The 21,584-nt window shown below is 38.3% G+C and overlaps 2 protein-coding genes across 4 annotated transcripts in view; one reads left to right on the top strand and one right to left on the bottom strand.

Moving 5' to 3' along the window:
- The window catches only part of RPRD1A (regulation of nuclear pre-mRNA domain containing 1A), a 1,137,547-nt gene that overhangs the window by 548,181 nt on the left and 567,782 nt on the right, over positions 1–21,584 (top strand). The gene's annotated exons all lie outside the window — the stretch shown is intronic.
- The window catches only part of FHOD3 (formin homology 2 domain containing 3), a 514,974-nt gene that overhangs the window by 157,754 nt on the left and 335,636 nt on the right, over positions 1–21,584 (bottom strand). For both annotated transcript variants that reach the window (XM_049769642.1, XM_049769643.1), the window contains exon 10: positions 12,085–12,323. In XM_049769642.1, the coding sequence (XP_049625599.1) occupies positions 12,085–12,323 (239 nt within the window). The remainder of the gene's footprint in view (positions 1–12,084; positions 12,324–21,584) is intronic.

The following is a 21,584-nucleotide window of genomic DNA, read 5'->3' as shown; positions in this document are numbered from 1 at the left end:
ATCTCTCTTCCTCTGACTTATTTCACTCAGCATAATAGATTCCATGTACATCCACATAAAGGAAAATTTCATGACTTCACAGGAGATATTTTTGAATGCAAAGCCAGGAATAACCCTTGAGTGCTGCCAGATGTGGCCCAAAAGCCAAAAAATATCTAGTTTTAAAAGTAAAGTTTTAAATATATGACTGACTATATGGCTTTTTAATACAGAAATTTATGTGGCAGATATGTTACTTCTGGAGTGGTGATTTATTACCACTCTTGGTCTCATGCTATAGATTAGAGTGCAATAATCTACATTTTCCATATATAGCCATTCCCTACTTCTTTACTGTTCTAAGTGGTGTTATGATAGCTACATGTTCTACATTTCCCAAAGTACTCCTCATATACTTATATCTTCCAACATATTGCCTTTCAAAAGCCAGTACTACAAGTTGCTTTGTTATATTTTTGGGTGTACTATCTTATGAGACTGAACTTTTTTAAGGGTCACACTCACCACGAATACAGAATCAAGAATGTAGAGGGCACAAGGAGACTTAATATGAATGAAAAAATTCATAAAAATGTAATATTTAACTCTCCTTTAGCTCAAGATTACCTACCTCGACAAATTCAGGGCAGTGTTTATAATATTGAACTTTGTAAAATGTCAGTATGGAACAGGAAGTCTGTCCATGCAGAATGGCACTAGATTGGCAAGATTTGCATGTAGCTGGAAGTTTCTCTTCTAAACACTTGATGGCTTGCTTATTTACTGGTCCATAATGGATATGGACCAAGTTTTAGAAACATAAAAATACTTCATCTTTGCTTCACAATGTATTGTTCTATTTTGTAATCAAGATGATTTAATCTTCTGTTTGAAAGGCAATTTTACAAGGTTTATTAGTTTAAAAGAATGAAAACTACTCGGACCCAGTAGATGAGGATCAGTCTCAGTGCAGTGGCTGCCACAAGCAGCCAGTCCTGCACTTTCCACCTCACTACCTTCTCCCTCTCAAGACCTCTGGAGACAAATGCCTGCACACAGCACGCTCTGGCGGGCCACTTCCTCATGGGGGCTCATCTCTAGTCAAAGTTTAATCTTGTGTTTATAAAGCCAGAACCGCATGGTTGGAAAAACAAAACCTCAGGAATGAAATTATTTCTCCGAGGCAGTATGAATACTGTAATTGAGTATTCCTGAAGTGTGATATAATTGTCTCTGAATTCCTTGCTGAGTTATGGAGTGTTCAGGAAGCATGATTTATCAGGATGACAACAAGGCATTTTGGCTGGAGTTACCTGTCCCAAATGTCCCCAGGCTTCTTTGGGTAATGAGTGCCCAGGGCATTCTTCAAGGAGAAACATCAGTTTCTTTGCTTAATTCTGCCTCCCAAGGAGTTTTGGTAATACAGGTTCTCATTCGGAGAGCTGTAGTCAACCACTGATTTTGGTGATTTAACAAACACTGTCTTGGGTACTCATCATAATCACTTTACAAGGTTTACTTTAGTTACAAGAACCATTAAGGTATGGGCTATTATCCCATACGCAGATGAGGAACTGAGGCATAGCGAGGGTAGGAACTTTATCTGACATACAACAAGAAACCAGAATATGAGCCAGAGTCCAACCCATGATCCTCTGCTTCTCTACTGTGATTCTTGATTTGTGACTTGAGAGAAAAATATTTCTTCCCTTCAGTACTTGGAAGTAGACATTTATCCTGGCGTCTTTCAAATACTTTTCTGAACATCAATGACATTTATCCTTGTCCTCATGTGCACAGGGAGTCTCCCAGCTCATCTGTTTCCAAAACCCCAAGTCTCTACTCCACTTGGAGCATAATAAGTTACATCTTATTTAGGGCACCATAAGATATACTGGAATAGCATGGTCCACTGAAATTGCTATCTCTGAATATAACCAGAACATAACATAGAAATAAGTACTTTCCCAACATGAATAAGATGTCTTTAGGGTCACTGTCAATTCACTCAGATCATCATGTACCATATGTTGGGCCACATCTTTGCCTCTCTGACCCTGTTTTTTCCATATACAAAATTTATTCATAAAATGGGCCTTTGTGAAATGATTCAACAGTACCCTCTCTGCAAGGAAGAAACTACTTTTTTGAGGGGTCACACCCAGCAATGCTCAGGGGTTATTCCTGGCTCTGTACTCAGGAATCACTCCTGGCAGGCTCAGGGGACCATCTGGGATGCCGGGAATCAAACCTGGATCTGTGCTGAGTCAGCCACATGCAAGGCAAACACCCTACCTCTGTGCTATCTCTCTGGCCCCAGGAAGGGACTACTTTAAATGTTCAGTCAAATCTGGCCTCTTCTCTCTTAATTTTGAATGTTTTATTTCTCTATTAATGCAGCTTTTATCAGCGAAAAGTCACTACCAGACTTTCTTTTACAAGTTCTTTTCAAGTACAGATTATCTCTTCAACTACTGGATCCATACTGTATCACATATGGATCTTTAGAATGACCTTGGGAACTACACAGGGTAGACAGACACTGACTGTAAAAAGACCATTCATACCCAAGCCTACACGAAGTTTCCAGGAAAGCCAAATTCTACCAAAAGGGCTTCAAACATTCAGGGAAGAGGCGGGAAGTGGTGTGATTGCAAGGAATTACAAGTGGAGCCTGCACAGATCAAAGCAAACAAGCTTGATATGGGAAGAAACAACTTTCCAGAGCAGTGTAACTAGAAACAAGACCTTCCTATCCCTTTGAAGGGTTTGTCTCTTCCTGAAACATCACACCACGAAAGGTCACGTTAGCTGGAGAACCATTCCCACTGGACCAAAACCAGTTTCAAGGTTCACTAACTCAGGAAATCATGGACTTTGCAGCCTCAACATCTCATGGGAGGATGATTCTAGAGTATATCCATTTATTTCTCAGCTCACTCAGTATATTTTACCTGAGTGATGTGAAGTAAGTTTCAGCTTTAATCTGCAAGTTTATGTGGCTGAGTAGCAAAAGTGGTCATCTAAATGGCTATGGAAGCTCTTTCAAAGACCCATAAGCATCTTCAAATGTCCAATATTATGAGGGACCTGACAGCCACACCCCTTGTGGCCCCTAGGGGGAATTACTACTGAAGGCAAGAACCAGCCACATTCCTTATCTCACAATCCATTTTCTGTCATACCCAGGATGTCCTCTTTGTAGTTCATCCTTTTCCCTTGAGCCATTCTTCCCGCTCTTCCACAGTGGGTCCTGTCCACAGCTCCCCAAACTTGTGTGGGCATTCTACCTCCTACAAGGCACTCTCCCACACTCCTAGATGTCTTGTAAAAACTAACCTATGGCTCTTTGATTCAAATTCAGCAATAGCTCTGCCTCTATTTTATAAAAAGTTAAAATTCAGCCCATCTCTTGTAATCCTAGAAAAAGAATCCTAAAATTCATTCAGCAAAGTCCAGACCCCCAGAGAAATCTACAATCTGATGACAATGACTTTTCAGAGCCAGAAATCCTGTTCCAGAAATTAGGAGCTGGTGACAAGACTTGTATCTCATTTCTCAGTACAGGCCCATAACATATCCTTTGCCCTGGCTCTCTACCCCCAGTCCACCTTTCACAGTTCAATATGCAAAAAGCCAAGAAGACCCTTTGAAATACAAAATGATAAATATAAATCACTGATACAAGCCAATGATACTCACCTCTAGAGGTCATAGCCTTGCTGGTGAATCCCACTTATAACAAATCATTTCCCATCAGATAAATCTTCCCAAGTAGCTGCTTGTTGCTCATGATACCTGCAGTTGTTAATCTGGTTATTGTGAAATTCTCTAGCATGTTTACACCAGTGCACAAATCTCCTTTCCAATTCATGTTCATATTTATTTGACAATTTATCTTTAACAGAAAAATATCCGGAGAAAACTCCAGCGCATGAAATAACTAATAACGCTAATAATAACTAATAACACTGACTGAAGAACACAGTTGCTACCTTTCTTAACATTCCCACCATCCTGTTACATAGGTAACAAGCATCATACTTTACAGTGGAGGTGACTGAAACCAAGTCTAGAGAGAGAGAATAATCTGCAGTTCCAATCGCCATAGCTGTGCTCTCAATAATGCAGCTGCTGCTCCTTTCTTGGGAATGACCAAACCTACTTCAAAAAGCCAGAATCGGGCAGGTCACCAGAAGTCTTAGATTTTGCAGGTTAACATCAATTATATAATCTTTGCCAGTCTCTTATTTTCCTCCACAAATAGATTGCTTGCCACAACTGTTTCCAAGTAAGAATGAGGTGTGCTCTGCTATTTCTGCTCATACCCACAGCTAATGAGTGAATGAAATCTGTAGCTCTCGGCAATGATTATCCTGTGGTCAATGTAGAGATACTCTAGCATGCAAAATAGTCCTCTGTCCTGTCAAAAATAAAGGAAGATGAGCTCATCTATACTTTCCTAGTTCCATAATTAGGCTCCCTTATTTGCTCACTAGTTCCTGTGGCTGGTGGAAAAGTGCCAAACCATATTCTATTGCTCCAGGAAAACGAGAGGTTAAAAAGAAAAACACACAATTTCCATCGCCTTCCACCAGTCCCACCTGGAACATCAGTCCCAAAGCTTGGCTTCCTTCCTCCCACCACCCACTAGGCTACTAATTGGTGGGTATCAATTATGGTCCCTACAAAGGTGAAGACAGGTTAGATCATTTATAATTAATTGTGGCTTTTCCTTAACCGAATGTTACAGCTCTCCACTTTGTCCTTCCTTCCCTCATCACCAAGATTATGGTTCACTGTGATTAAATGGGAAGATGTTGATGTCAATTCCCTTTTAAAAATGTTTTTAATATTACTCTTTAATCACTGTACTCAGTGAAAATCTAGAACACATACAGTCAAATCAATATGATTGTTTAAGGGATAACATTTCAAATATCAACTACAGACAATATTGCTCATTAGAATTACCAAGTTTCCATAAGCATTTGCTCTGAGCTCTTTTTTTTTAACATTCTCAACAAATATAATTTATATTTAAAAAAAAAGAAGTGGTTCCATTTTAATACATCTATAGATTCAAAGACTAGCTCAGGGGACTTAGATTCTGGGTGTAGCACCAGTCTAGAAAAGCCTAATCTCTAACTTTTATAAGGGAGAATTATAACTGCATTACTCTAAGGCAGTGGTTCTCAAATAGTGAGACGCGGCCCCCCAGAGGGGATTCGAGGCTCTGTAAAGGGGGGCACGTTTGACCTTGCAAAACACTGGTCATAACAAGCTAAGCCCGTGTTTATGTCTCTGTATGTCTCTGGAGCTGAGAGTTTGCTGTGTCCTGCTTCAAAACCCCGGCTTCGAAAAGCTATGCATGGCAAAACGTGCTCATTGTAGCCATTAATCCAGACATCACCTCTGATTAAAAAAATCAGCTCAAATTATTTTATATATTTTTTGTTTTTCAGGTTAAAGTTTTTTAAATAAAGATACTATTTACAGTCATGTGAGGGGCAACGAAAAATGTTTTCTTCGTAGGAGGGGCATGACAGAAAATAATTGAGAAGCACTGCTCTAAGGCAGACTTCCATAGAGTCAGCACTATTAGCTCTCTGAATAAGTCACTGTTCACTGTGGGAAACTGTCCTTTATATTACAGAATATTTAGTAGCATCCCTGAACTATACTTTTCAGATAGCATAGCACTCTTACCCTAGTTATGACAACCAAAATGTGTACAGACATTACTAGGTGTCCCTTTGAGATAAGCTCTTCTCTGTTGTGAACCTCTGCATCTCTATATTGAGTACCACTGGAACAGATCCCAGCACACCTTCAAATCCCAAGTAACCTTTCCTGAAATCATCACCAGACCTACTTCTCCCCATGTGCCCTTTATGTTGACAAATCTTTTGCCCTTTACCGTCTCAATCTTTCAAGATGTCCTGGGAATCATGGGCAGCAAAATCCCTAGAGTCCTGATCCCTCATGGAACACTCGTTGGCAACTCTGAACTTAAGAATGCTTTTCTCCAAAACTCTCTCACATGGCACAAGGGATTCTTTTCTCCCTTCAACAATTTTCTTTGCCAATGTCAAACCATTTCCCCACAATTCCCTTAAGAAACTCAGCCCTTTAGAAAATAGGGTTGGCAAACTATAGTATATAAGCCAATCTGGTTCAACACTAGTTTATGTACAGTGTCAGCTAAGAATGTTTTTTTCACAAATTTTAATGACTAAAAATATACAGAGTAATTCATGACATAAAGTTAAAACTTCATCCATATATAGGAAAATTTCATGACTTCATCTCTCCTGACAGCTGCATAATATTCCATTGTGTATATGTACCACAGTTTCTTTAGCCATTCATCTGTTGAAGGGCATCTTGGCTGTTTCCAGAGTCTTGCTATGGTAAATAGTGCTGCAATGAATATAGGTGTAAGGAAGGGGTTTTTGTATTGTATTTTTGTGTTCCTAGGGTATATTCCTAGGAGTGGTATAGCTGGATCATATGGGAGCTCGATTTCCAGTTTTTGGAGGAATCTCCATATCGCTTTTCATAAAGGTTGAACTAGACGGCATTCCCACCAGCAGTGGAAAAAGAGTTTCTTTCTCTCCACATCCCCGCCAACACTGCTTGTTCTCATTCTTTGTGATGTGTGCCAATCTCTGAGGTGTGAGGTTGTACCTCATAGTTGTTTGAGTGAAATAAGTCAGAGAGAGAGAGAAAAACACAGAATGGTCTCACTCATCTATGAGTTTTAAGAAAAATGAAAGACATTCTTGCAATAATAACTTTCAGACACAAAAGAGAAAAGAGCTGGAAGTTACAGCTCATCTCATGAAGCTCATCACAAACAGGGATGAGTTTAGTTAGAGAAATAACTAAGTTTCGAACTATCCTAATAATGAGGATATACGAGGGAAATAGAAAGCCTGTCTAGAGTACAGGCGGGTTTGGGTGGGGAGGAGGGAGATTTGGGACATTGGTGATGGGAATGTTGCACTGGTGATGGGTGGTGTTCTTTACATGACTGAAACCCAAACACAATCATGTATGTAATAAAGTTGTGTAAATAAAAAAATTAAAACTTCAGTGTCATAAAAAGTTTCATTGGAATGTAGTCATACCTGTTATATATAACTGGTTTTCTGCCATTAGGACAGAATTCAGTTGTTACAACAGAGACCAACTGGCAGGAAGGCTTAGCATATTTACTATGTGGTCCTAAAAAGAGTTTTCCAGTGCTTGCCTTTGAGAAAGGTGGCAGCAATCTGTACCATCCACACCTAACCAGTTGTCATCACCCACTGCCTCTGGGTTTCTCTTCCATCTGCATTAAAATACACACATAACTGACAGCTGGATGGCACTATTGGCTAATATCAGAGACTAAATGAGGTTGAAAATGACCTCCGTCTTCTGGAATGTTGTGTGAAAATCAACAGGATAAAACCTGAAATTCATATATGAAGTTCTATCCATGTTCATGATCAGAAAAACTAACATACAAAGCAAGAAGACAGGTATGTGCTGACAGTAATAAGAAAAAGGATAAATAGGAAAATAACGGGTAGATTTTTTTTCAATAAATGGAATATTAAGCAATAATAGACCTAGCACACTATGGAACAGATTTAGATCAACAGTTATTCTTTGTTAGCAGAGAAGCTCAGGGACAGAACAGTGGAGATTATGAGCCTAGAAGTATAAAAAAAAGAGTTCTGGCTCTGAACTAAGGCAACATGGAAGATTCTTGAGTTCTTTACAATTGAAATAGTAATAAAGACTCTGTTTCTGGTTCTTGAGTCTTTAAATATAAAAGTCTGATACCAACTATAGCTAAAGTGTGAAAAAGTTTCACTGGGACCTTGAGAATGACTAGAGTTGGATTGACTAGAATGCCTGGAACCTAGAGTCTGTCTTATGCCAATAAACTTCTGGGGTGAGGCCTTTTTGTAATCAGGTCAAGGATTTTTTTTTCCATTTTCTCCATTTTTCTGGACCTATGCAAACATTGGCGATTGCCACTATCACACCTTTACTATATTTTTTTACTCTTATCCTTTAAGGAAAAAAATACAACTTACTGAACTTAAAAACAAATTACTGTAGTAGAATGCCTGTCTCGAATACAGGCAGGGGATGGGAAGGGGGAAGGGGGTAATGTTGCACTGGTGAAGGGGGGTGTTCTGGTTATGACTGTAACCCAAATATGATCATGTTACTTAAATAAAAAAGGACTCTGGTTTCTTTTACTAATTAGATGCTCAAAGTAATTTTTGGCTAAAAAAGGGGGAGGGCAGAGAGATAGCAGAGCAGTAGGGCGTTAACCTTGTGTGCAGCAGACCCAGGACAGACAGTGGTTCAAATCCCAGCATCCCATATGATCCCTTGTGCCTGCCAGGAGCAACTTCTGAGCACAGAACCAGGATAACTAACCCCTGAGCACTGCTTGGTGTGACCCAAAAACAAAAACAAAAATTAAATAAAAATAAAAAATAAAAGCACCAACATTTTTCTTGTAAACTATTCTTTTTTGGGGGTTGCAAACCAATTTATTTTAAACCAATCTATTTTAAGCACAGAAATGAGGTTCATTATGGAACACATAGTCATGAATGACTACTTAGATGGACCGATGACCATTAATACCACATCTTCTCTTCTCAATACTCAGTGTAAGGTTATATTTCCTAATATAACTGAAAACAACGTTTTTTAAAGTCATATATTAAGACACATCACATAACCTATTGGGCTTAAATCTGTAAATATTTTTGTGAATTTTTTTCTCCTTTTCAACTTTAAGTTTTTATATTTACTCCAATAAACCAGCATAGAATCCTATTCCCTCCCTAATAAGTCAAAGGTAAATTCATGCTCAAGGACTAAGTCTAGGGATGAAAGACTGGGAAGTGATTCCACATCATTTGAACACTGAGGAGTAAGGTTCAAAGTCTTGACTTTGACTCTTTGCTCATCTTGTTCCCGTTGTTAGTCACAAGGCTTGTGCCCCAAGAAGTCTGTCACTAGTAAAAGGAGGGCAATGACACTTACCATGCATTTGTTGATCCCACAGAAGATCATGGTGAGAATAAAATTCAAACAATGTGATAAGACTATCTGAGAGCAGAATGCCAACATCAATTTTGCAGAAGATAAATTTTTCTAACCTCTAACATAATTCTATCTTCTTTTCAAATATTCATATCCTGCAACTATCTGAAAGCAGAAGTTAGTTTTAATTTCATATGACTTGGTAGATTATTTGGAAATTGTGGAGCGCTAATACCATTAATTTATAAAAAAAAATTTAGCATTCTCAAAATGGGGGGTGGGAATTACTTGACTCCTCCTCAATGTAACTTTATGAATCTTAATGAAATAAATACCTTTACCTTTTGGATAGATTGGCATTTAGTTAGGTCCTACAGTGACAAAATTCCCGATACCTGATTTGTGCTCTATCTAGCCTTTTGCTGACTGAGCAGTAAGTAGGACCAAGGTACCCAAACAGATGCAAAGTGATCTAGGTCAGGCATGCTTCTGTGTCTTTCAAGATCAACAGGGAATCTAACACAATGAATGTCTTGATTCTAAGGTAATGTTGTGAAGCACAGATGTTAAACAAGTGGCTAAGCTATGCATGCAGGGATCACTTCCCATTTCACTTTTCATCACTCTTTTCCTCTACTCCACTCTAATCACTGCCAAACTTGAACAGCCATTTTGGGGACACAGAAAAATCCTTCCAAGAAACTTCACAGATGAAGCTACTTCATAATCTTCGATCTGTCTCTATAAGCCAAAGGACACATTTTTTGAAAATAAGTACTACTACAGTGAAAATAACAAATTCAGCAAAATTTAAAAATTAGTGTTATTCTATGGAGCTGGAGCAGTAGCACAGCAGTAGGGCGTTTGCCTTGCATGTGGCTGACCCAGGATGGATCTCAGTTCCATCCCCGGTGTCCCAAATGGTCCCCCAAGCAAGGAGCCAGGAGTAACCTCTGAGCATCACCGGGTGTGGCCCAAAAAACAAAAACAAAATCAGTGTTATTCTAAAAGAAGACAAGCAGCAACTATGCCTTCCTGCTACTTTCAGATCCCACTAAGCAGTCCCTCAGAAGCATGAATAGTGCTCAATCTTGTTATTCTTGCCCAATTATCTCAAGATGTGATTACCTAGACATATCAGAGACCTTTGAAAACAAGAAGCAAATATAATATGTTAGGCCATGTGTTGCTGCCAGTATTCCCTGGTCCCTACCTTCCATATCTTTGTAGGTTGTAAGCTTGTTGCAGACACTTTCTTCAACTCTCACCATGCTAATCCTCAAGACATAGCTGAGGTGGTGGCAGAAAGAGAGAGCTTCTGGGTGGCCTCAGAACACTGAGCTCCTGGAAAGCCACTAAGACAAAGTGCATGGCTAATGCATTCATTTCTCATTTGTTTACTTTAGGTTTTCTTTCTTTTCACTAAAATAGCACCCATGGTATGCCGACTCCTAGAAAAAGAGTCATCTACAGAGGTGAGCCTAGCCTGTGGCTTGCAGATCATTTTCAGGCAGATTCCTTTGTGCAACAGGAGGCACCCCAGATCATGGTTAAAACACACACACACACACACACACACACACACACACATACACAGTGATTCCATGAACTTCTGTTTGTTAGGGAACATCTCTTCATGTTGTTAGAAGTCGGTTATGCTTAAGGAATGGAGAAAATAGACACACTTGTTTATTATTTTCCTTTTTCTTTTTAAATTAAAAACATTTGATCCCTCTTTTTCTTAAGGTCATCTGAGTCACTTTCTTCCTCCTCAAGCAACTTCATGGCTTACATTTGTTTCCTCTCTCAAGTTATAGAAAATACTCCTGTCAAATGCCAGAGGCAGGTCCTGACAAGGGACAGGAAGATATGCTTGCAGCCTGGCATATCCCAGAGCCCCCTGCATCCCTCTTGAATCAGTAGCATCCAAGGCAGAGGATAGAGCTGGCTTCAGGCCTCAGAGTAGCACAGCTGGCCTTTTGCTACCCTGTTTTATGAAACCACATCTGCATTCCTATAGACTATGCTAAATATTATTATGAATACATTATTTCTCATGAAACAGTCAATTTTTCATTCCTTCCTATTTACAATCTTAATTTTAAGATCTCTCAGCCCATATTTAAGATCATAAGGACAAAGATAATATATAGTTCCATTCAACATCTTCATATCAAATGTCTGGCCTATAACAAGCTCAATAATAATAATTGCTATATGATTGAGACAATTCTGACATTAATTTTTTATTAAAATGTGTACATAATATATTTAAGATATACATATATGTCCATATGCACATATATAATATGCATATGTATGTGGATATTATATTGTATATGTAGTGTTTGAGGGATGGTAATTTTGGGCCATAACTGAGGACACTCAGAGGCTACTCCTAGATCTTATGTACCTTACTTATTTTGGGGCAGGAGGGGATACACCAGCAGTGCTCAGGTAACACTCCAAGCTCAGAAATAATTCTTGGAGGTTTGGGGGACCATCAGAGATGTCAGAGATGGAACCAGGATCAGCCTCATGCAAGGCAAATGCCCTACCCTCTGTGTAATCACTACAGGCCCTACATTTTAACGTCTTGCACTATCATTCTAATCCCATATGTTGTTTTTCTTACAGTTCATAGAGGTTTATGTTATTTAAGTGTTATTTAACCTCAATGATGCATGTCTCTTAAATCTTAAATCATTAAAATCTCTTGTGACAGCACACCATTGATTTCTATTCTAAAGTTCTGTATTTTGCATTACTTACCCATTGAAAGAGAACAATATTCTGAACAGATACTTCCTGCTATTAGAAATGCCCCAAACCCCAAGGAGGTGAAGAAGCTCAAATCTGTGCAGTCATCAGGCTCACCTCACCTTGGAAACTCCGTGGGAATTTGGGGCTGCATTTTGCCGGTAGAGAAGATGAAGGAAACAAGCTGTGGAAATGTGACTTGGCCCGTGGGGAAAGAATGGGGGGACACCATTCCTCACCTCCTTAACCTGGCACCCCTCTGCAGGACAGGTTCAGGCTTACTTTTCACAGAGGTCTGGCACTTGGCTGGTCTTGAAGGCAGGAGCAGACAGGGCACAGGGACTGGTGGGCGCCGACAAGGTAGTCTTGCTACTCTGCACCGAGTGCCGACGACTGCGCCTGCGGTCCAGGCCCCGGTGCTCACCCATGCCCCCAGAACACACGCTCGCCCTCCGCCTGTCCCGGCGCCCATTTGGGGGTGGCTCCGCTGTATCATCACCATCCTCCAGCCTCAGCGCCACCTGCAAAAGCAGAAGGCACCTAGAGTGAGGTAAGGGCTGCCAGCCTTTCCCAGACCCGAGGTGTGACATCACATTTCAAGGAGGGTCATTCTCATGCTCCCAGAACATTGCCTTGGCCTATTCTGCAGGCCGCATCCTGTCTACAAGGAGCATCAAAAGCTGACAGGGAGGGCTCGGAGCAGTAGCGCAAGCCGTAAGGCATCTGCCTTGCCCGCGCTAGCCTAGGACGGACCATGATTCGATCCCCCGGCATCCCAATGGGTCCTCCAAGCCAGGAGCGATTTCTGAGCTCATAGCCAGGAGTAACTCCTGAGCATCACCGGGTGTGGCCCAAAAACAAAAACAAAATAATCTGATAGGGAAGCAGACTGTGGGTTTGCTTGACAGGAAAGGACAATAGATAGAATGAGGCCTGAGGAATGGATAAGAATTCAATGGGATGTTTTCCCTGGAACACAGCCACATTACTCTTTCTGGGGATCTCTATCCAAGCACAGTTGTCTACCTTTCTGCCAAAGAGGCACACAGAGTACCTCCTAAAGCCCAGTGCTGGGGTTTCCCAATGGTCCCTGAGCTTACTCTTCTGAAGAACAAGGAAAAGTGTTCAGAGATTCTGATGAGACCCAGAAGAACCTAGCAAAGGGTGCAGGGGTCTCCTGATGGTAGACTGGGGCTGGACTTGCCCACCTATTGAAGATTGTACAGATCTGGACTGCGACTACAATGGCAGGCTGCCCCCTGCACAAGGCACCAACTGCAGCTTCATCTCAGGGTCGGGGGAGGCATTATCTCAACGGATAAGGGGGGGGGATTACGAATATACATCCCAGAAACATATGATCTTTATAGGATCAAATGATTAAACATATAACTAGCACATAAGTTTGGTATTAACTAGACTGGTGTTTCCCAAAGTGGAAGACTCTGTCCCTTGGAGGGTACTGGAATAATGGTGGAAGAAAAAGAGTAGCTTTTAGAAAACATAAACCTAGGAAAATCCTTCTATGTGCCATATGCATTTTATAAAAATTTCTCAGATATAAGAAAACACTTTACTATTTTGGTTCCTCTAGAATTTACTGATTAGACATAATTTGTGGAACTGTTGAGATAAGAATTGATTAGAGTTAAACACAAACTCTACTTTAAAATCTTATTGTTTCCTACCCCCATGTAATTGCAAGAACTAAAAAAAGAAATTAAGCATTCAGTTAATCATATTTTTCAGCTAACTTTAAGTGATATTTTTGAGAAAAGTTTGAGAGTAAGTATATACCTAATCCAGAACAGTATTTTAAAATACTTCAAGGCAATTATTATTTCTTTTTTGTAGATGTAAGACTTCGAGACCATTTGAACTTATCCTGACCTGAAGTATTGATTCTGCTTCTTATTAAGCACACATTTGGAATGATAAGATTAGGGACTAATGGAGAGTTCAGATATTTCTAATTCCATGTCTAACCTCAGAGATCAAGGATCAAATAGCATTCCATTCACAGTTCCTTTCAGAGGCACACAGATTGTGCATGAGTGAAATCCACTTTAAATGTTGCTTAAACAAAACAAAAAATTGGAAAAATTATCAAAGCAACACAAGACGATGGATTTCAATTGGGGCTTTTCAGAGTTCAGGTCCTTGATATCTATGTCCTTTAAAAAGTAAAAGCATGCATAGAGGGGATAGATGGGGCTCATAGAATCCCAACAGATCCAATGGCAGCTTCAGGGTTGGCAATCAAAGACACTGTAACATGAAATTTGGAGCTGGTGTTCACTTTTATAAAAACAAAATTACAGCCTCAAATTGGGCCCACCAGATACAAAGATCTCACTTTCACCTTAAAATGACTGATGGCATTTCCCAACTCTTCAGATCGCTAGGGAAAACTGAAGGTTAGAGTAAAAGACACAAGAGTTTCAAAGGCTTAGAGGAAACAGTATTTACTGCAGGACTTACTCAAAGTCCATAATGTCAGATCTAATACATTACAATGGTGATGAGTGTCTTCCCTTGAAATACAAACCTTTGTAAAAGAGTTTTAATCACTCCTCAAAGATAGATTCATTTGTTTGATGTTCCTCAAATGACTTATAATTCTATTAAAAGTATGACACTGTTTATAAACTAAAACCAACAGGAGGAGGAAGTAGATTCCAAAATTCAGTACTAGTGTCTTGAAAGTCTAGAAAAATTTCACTGTCTATAAGACCACTAAATTATCCAAAAATTCTTCAAAATATTGTTGTGAATATTTTCAAGACTTTAAAGAATGGCTGGGGTGGGGAGGAGGGAGATTTGGGACATTGGTGATGGCAATGTTACACTGGTGAGGGGGGTGTTCTTTACATGACTGAAACCCAACCATAATCATGTTTGTAATCAAGGTGTTTAAATAAAGATATTAAAAAAGAATGGCAAAAAGTATAAAGACTACTCTTTATTTATATCTATAAACATTAATAATGGTCAGTTACTAACTAGAAACTGAATCCTGTAAAAAAAAATTTAACTTTACAGGAAATCAGAGAAAGTTCTTTTCATGCCTCAACCTTAACCCTCATCTAGACCTTAACCTTAATCTAATGCCATTAACTTTCATTCTCAACTTCAACCACAGCCAAAGTCTATGAATTCTATGTCTATGAATATGATTAATCCTAAACCCAACTCAACATGAATCCTAACACTGACACAAATATTAATTCTGATCTTACCTTTAGCCTATGCCTACCAATTACTCTAAACTTTTTGTTATTGTTATTGTTGTTGTTTTTCAATTACGCTAAATTTAGCACTCACCTCAATCTTAACTTTCATTCTAAACTTCAACCATAGGTAGTACTCTATCTCTATCTCTTTTTCTATCCTTAACAGGAACTCTACCCCTAACACTAATCCTAACATTGATTCTAACACTAATTCTAATTCTAATAATAAATCTGCCTGTAGTCTTGACCTAATGTCTAATACCAGTTATTCTAAGTTTAATATTAGCCAATACTAACTTTAATACTTAACTTCAAGCACTCCCAAACTTAAACTTTTTCTTATACCTAATCCTAACCATAGCCCAAACCCTAAATGTCATGCTAATTCTAACACTAATAATAACCACAACCCTATATTTGGTAAGATCTTAACAATTACTTTCAATTTAAAATTCATCTAAATACTTTCATTTTGACTTTAAACATAGTCCATCATAAATCCATTCTTTTACTATACTTGATTATAAATTTCACCTCAACCCTAGTCCTAACTCTAATACGAACCATGAGCCTCTCTTGGATTAATCATACCAATTAATTTAAATTTAACATTCACCCTAATCTTAATATTCATACAAATTTCACCCCTAATTTATTTACAATTTACTTTTGCTCCTATACCAAATTTAACACTAGCATTAATACAAACGTTAATTTAACAATAACAATGTCCTGACTTAAACAATGACTAAATTTAACATTCACCGTAATCCTAACTTTCACTCTCAGTTTAAACTACAGCAAATCCGAACCCTTTCTGTTTTTCTATCCATAAAACTAACACTAGACTTAAACTTAATCTTAAATTTGATATTCATTCTATTACTAATTTTGATACTTATCTTGGCCTAACTTTAACAATTGCTCAAAACTGGACTTTCACACTAATCCAAATATTAATATTTGGCTTCAAACATAGTCAATCCTAAACCCTATTGCTTTTATTAACCCTGCCATACCAATAATGTTAATACTAGCACTTGACCCATATCTTGTTGACCATAACAATGACTAAAGTTACCATCCACCATAATTCTAAATTTTACACTTGCCTTCAAACATAGCCAAACCTAAACCCTACCTCTTGTTCTATACCTAACCTTAGCCCAAACTCTAACCCTAAGACCTCTAATAATAATAAGACACTAGTCTTGGTCTAACCATACTGATTATTCTAAATGACATTACCCAAAGCCTAAATTTCATATTCAAGTAACCCAACAAACAACCGATCTGTTTTTCTATACCTAATAGTTACTCTAGTCCAAAACCTAACTCTAACCTTAATAACCTTAAACTTAACACTTTACGGGATGCACATTTACTAATTACTCAAAATATATTTTATCCTAGTCCTAACCTTCTTTCTTTCTTTCTTTCTTTCTTTCTTTCTTTCTTTCTTTCTTTCTTTCTTTCTTTCTTTCTTTCTTTCTTTCTTTCTTTCTTTCTTTCTTTCTTTTCTTTCTTTCTTTCCTTCTTTCTTTCTTTCTTTCTTTCTCTTTCTTTCTTCTTTCTTTCTTTTTCTTTCCTTTCTTTCTTTTTCTTTCCTTTCTTTCTTTCTTTCTTTTTTCTTTCTTTCTTTCTTTCTTTCTTTCTTTCTTTCTTTCTTTTCTTTCTTTCTTTCTTTCTTTCTTTCTCTTTCTTTCTTTCTTTCTCTTTCTTTCTTTCTTTCTTTCTTCTTTCTTTCTTTCTTTTTCTTTCCTTTCTTTCTTTTCTTTCCTTTCTTTCTTTCTTTCTTTCTTTCTTTCTTTCTTTCTTTCTTTCTTTCTTTCTTTCTTTCTTTCTCTCTTTCTTTCTTTCTTTCTCTTTCTTTCTTTCTTTCTTTCTTGCTTTCTTTCTTTCTTTCTTTCTTTCTTTTGGTTTTGGGGCCACACCCAGTGATGTTCAGGGGTTACTCCTGCCTATGCACTCAGAAATTGCTCCTGGCTTGGGGGACCATATGGGACACCAGGGATCGAACTTCGGTCCATCCTAGGCTAGCGCATGCAAGGCAGACACCTTACCACTTGTGCTACCAACTTCGGCCCCATAGCCTTCATTCTTAACTTCAACCAGAGCCTATCACTCTTCCTATAAATAGCAAAAATCCAAGCACAAACCTTATGTCTATCAGTATTCCTAATCCTAACCTTAAATTTATTCTAATCTCACCCTAATGCTAATGAAAATCTTGACCTCTTTGACCTAATCCTACCAGTTAATCAAAATTTAATATTAAAAATAATCTTTGGTTTCATTCTCAACTTGACCATCGGAATCATATCTCTATTTACATCCCTAATCTTAGACCTATACCAACCCAAACTTAACCCTAAAATCTAAAATATTTTTGTGCAAACTTTAGGTCATATTATCTCCTAACTTATCTGAGAAAGATACAGTTTCTAAAACTCATAACCATAAATCTCCCACCTAAAATAATTTCTCAATTTCACTGAATACATAATGATTTGAACATTTTTGATAGGGTTCAAAAACTGCTAATACTTCTTACACTTTATAGTGTTATATAACTATTTATATACGTGACAGCTAGTCATCTTTACGTAGTGAAGGCAATTCTTTTTTCTAATTCTAGGAATTTTTCATGTGCCCTTTGGTCAAATATGACCTCAGGAGACAAAACATTTTCAGAAGTTTGAGAAGTTTGGATTCACCCTTCGAAAATGGTGCTACTGTGTGAAGAAGTATACACTATTCAGCTAAATAACCCAGACAATTGCTAAACCTTAAAGCAAAGACCCATGTTAGGTCATCCAGCCATTGTAAAACTATCACTTAAATGCAGCTGCATCGCAATCTCAGTAGAAAAAGGTTCAAATTTCTGCTCCAGAAAATCAGAAGCAACGATCGCTGTTTTTGGTCATTGGGTTTTGGAATATTTTGTTTTGCAAAAGTTAACCAATGAACATATGTCATCTTAAACAAGAAAAAAATTAAAGATATTGACTTATTTTATTATTTTCTTTTAGTTATAACTTTTTTGTTAGTTTGTTTTTTTGGATCACACCCTGTGGCACTTGGGGGTTACTCCTGGTTCTGTGCTCAGAAATCACTCCTGGCTGGCTCAGGGACTATGTGGAATGCTGGGATTCGAACCACCATCTGTCCTGGATTGGCTGTGTGCAAGGCAAACACCCTACTGCTGTGCTATTTTTCCAGCCCTAATTATTGTTTTTTTTATATAAATATATTTAAGCACCATAATTACAAACATGATCATAGCTGGTTTTTAAAGTGCTACCCTAGAGATTCCCACAATCATATTTTTCATTGCTAGAAAAGCAGTTTTGGAATCAAATTTTAGAATGCATATCTGACAAAAGGTTTTTCATTTTGATTTATGAATTTATGTATTTGAAAAATCATGTGCAGCTTTAACAATGGAAATGTGTATAATTAATCATGGATTAAATCACTCTTCTAAAATGAAATTAGATTTCATGGAATCGGAGCTGTCCCCAGAAAGCCCAGTACATATGGTCACCAGACGTCTTCTACAATTAGGAAGAATTCTAGAAGCCCAACCAACTTCTCTCTAATTGCTTGAAAAAAAACTACAGTCTTTTGTGAGAAAAATATTGGTTCTGATTATAACCTTCCTATTACCTTGAAGATGCTGAATTTAGTTGCCTGATACTTTAATTAATTAAAGTATTTAATTTTTGGAAAGAAATATAAATCCAAACTCTAGCTTGTTATTAGAGTCCTAACTTGTCACCTGAGTCATTATTCAGAGCACCTTCTCTTTGAGGTAACTGTGTTTTCTGATTAATTTATGCCTTTCCTTCAATGCAGCATTTAGCAAATATTACCATAAAATGTGTGATATTTAAAAGAGACCTTTATTTAAGCACTTAACTAAAGTTATTTTCTGTTTGACTGAAAGCTGAGTGGCTGATCCCTGGGCTTATTCTTTTCTCTTTATTGGAGGAAAAGGTTCAAACAGTGCTCAGGACACCCAAGGGCTAATGTTTCAATGCAAGGGACCAAGGATGTGCCCTCAAGTGCCAGATAGCCACAGAAGTACACCCAGAAACACTAGGAAATCATGTATTATCAGAGATCTAATCAAGGTTGAGTTTCTGCACCTGAACTGCTGTCTAGGCCCTGGGTTTAGGATGTGGGGCAAACCATACTATCGAGTAGCTTAGAGAGAAATTGGGAAGTCCTTTCACAGGTTCATCTATCTGAGATGTGAACTCTGACAAGTGATGCTGTCATCAGTCATCAGCAAAGCATGGGACAGAGCCTCATGCAGGAGCTATCTGAGATGGTGTCTGCAGTATTTTGAGATTTTTGCCAGGTGCAGCATAAAAAAGAGGAACACTTACAGGTAAAAAAAAAAAAAAAAAAGAAGATGATTAGAAGAAAGATCCCCAAAGACAAGCCTTTCATATTTAAAAAAGAGGAGAAGATGAAAATGGCTAAAGATCAGTTCATGAGGCAGAAAATCACAGACTGGGTAAACTTTCTACCTATTCAAGGACTTTAGCCTTCATCCTGATGGCCACAAGAAGATTTTCCTTCATTCACGCATTCACTAATTATTGAGTGTTCTTATCAACAGAAGAATGACATTGTCAGATCAGATTTTCAGGAGAGTCACCCTGTTTTAGGATGCAGAAATCACAGGATTTTATTTTGACATAAATCAAGAATAAGTCAGTCAGACATAAGCTCCTCTATGGTGCCTCCATATACCACTTCCTTTAGATGATCAATTGGACAGGTCTTCTTTGCCCCCATCTGATCTTTGGTCTTTTCTATAGAAATATGTTAACTTCAGCTCTTTCTCATACTGAGTCATGGTCTGTATCCGTATCCTTCAGAATAGCTGCTTTCTTTTTTCTTTTTCTTTCTTTTTTTTTTTTTTTTTTTTTGGTTTTAGGTCACACCCGGCATTCTCAGGGGTCACTCCTGGTTCCATGCTCAGAAATTGCTCCTGGCAGGCTTGGGGACCATATGGAATGCCGGGATTCAAACCAATGACCTTCTGCATGAAAGGCAAATGTCTTACCTCCATGCTATCTCTCCAGCCCCAAATTAGCTGCTTTCTTAGGGCACAGTCACTATTTGGCCATTTGCTGCTAAATCCCAGGGGCCTGGTCTTTTGCTTGACACACTAATAGGTTCTAAATGATATCATGTTGAATGAACAAATTCACCAAGAAAAAAAAATGCATGAGAAGACATTACAGTCATCCAGACAAAAATCAAAAAGGGCCAAAAGCATGGGGACAAAGAGACACATATCATTTCCTACAGCAGACCTCTAAGTGTGGGTGCAGAGGAATGAGAAAGAAGTGCAGGATAGCTCCAGGTTTCTAACTTAGTAGACTCTGCTCTTGAAGAGAAGTGAACAGGTGTACAAGAGTTTTGTTTTGCCATGAGAGGCTATAAAGAACTCATTTAGCACTGGTTGAAGGTCATTCTAACTTTGGGGGTCTTGTGGCCAGAATTAATGCTCTTCCTTCTGTGTCCCTCACACTTAGCTGACAGATACCAGATTATGTCAGGCTACAGAATGGAATTTCACTCGGGGTAGGCACAGATCTTTTATCAGTGTACTTTTCAACTCCAGCAGTGTATGGACATAGAGTAAACAATGAATGAATGAATGAATGAATGAATGAATGAAATACAGAATTATGAGCAGGCACAGAGGTAGGAATCCATTTTCTTGGCAGAAATTTCAGGAAATATCCACTCTCGGGTGGGCTGGGTTCTTTTGGTGCAGGCCACATGGACTGTGGGGCAAACTGAGAAGAAATTCCCAACACCAAAAGGAAGTGTCCTCTGGAGGAGGACACTGAGAAGGATCACCAAGGTGACCTGGAGATATCCATAAACATAGTTGTCCAGAATTTTTGTACAGTGGCAATATACAAGAGTGGCATTGTCATTTTCATAATCCTTTGATAATAGTTATGCTTGTAAAGAACAAAAAAGGAGGAGCAAGAGCGATAGCACAGCTGTAGGGTGTTTGCCTTGCATGCAGCTGACCCAGGATGGACCTTAGTATGATCCCCCAGTGTCCCTTATGGTCCCCAAGCCAGGAACGATATCTGAGTGCAGAGCCAGAAGTAAACCCCAAGCATCACTGAATGTGGACCAAAAAACAAAATAAAAAAAAATCAAAAAGGACAGATAAAAGGAAGAGAGAATATATAGATGAGGGAAAGATCAATCTGATTCAAGAATTGAACTAGTGTCAAATAGAATTCCTACAATACAGTTTACATTTTCAATTGATTTTGTCTGAGGGTCACAAGCACAACCAACTTATTCTTGGGGCTACTCCTATATCTGTATTTGAGAATTGCTCCTAGTGGTGCTTCAGGTACCACATATACAGTGCCAAAGAACCAATCACATATAAGATACAAACACAAAAACAATATTATTTATGAGTAGACTTAAAAATTCAATAAGGAAAGTGGTTCCAATGTGTTTATTAATAAACATTCCATATACAGCACTGAACAT

Source organism: Suncus etruscus, chromosome 3 (genome assembly GCF_024139225.1).
Source record: "Suncus etruscus isolate mSunEtr1 chromosome 3, mSunEtr1.pri.cur, whole genome shotgun sequence".
Taxonomy (NCBI): domain Eukaryota; kingdom Metazoa; phylum Chordata; class Mammalia; order Eulipotyphla; family Soricidae; genus Suncus; species Suncus etruscus.
The sequence above is the reverse complement of the archived record's forward strand: the minus strand, read 5'-3'. Positions and strand labels throughout refer to the sequence as shown.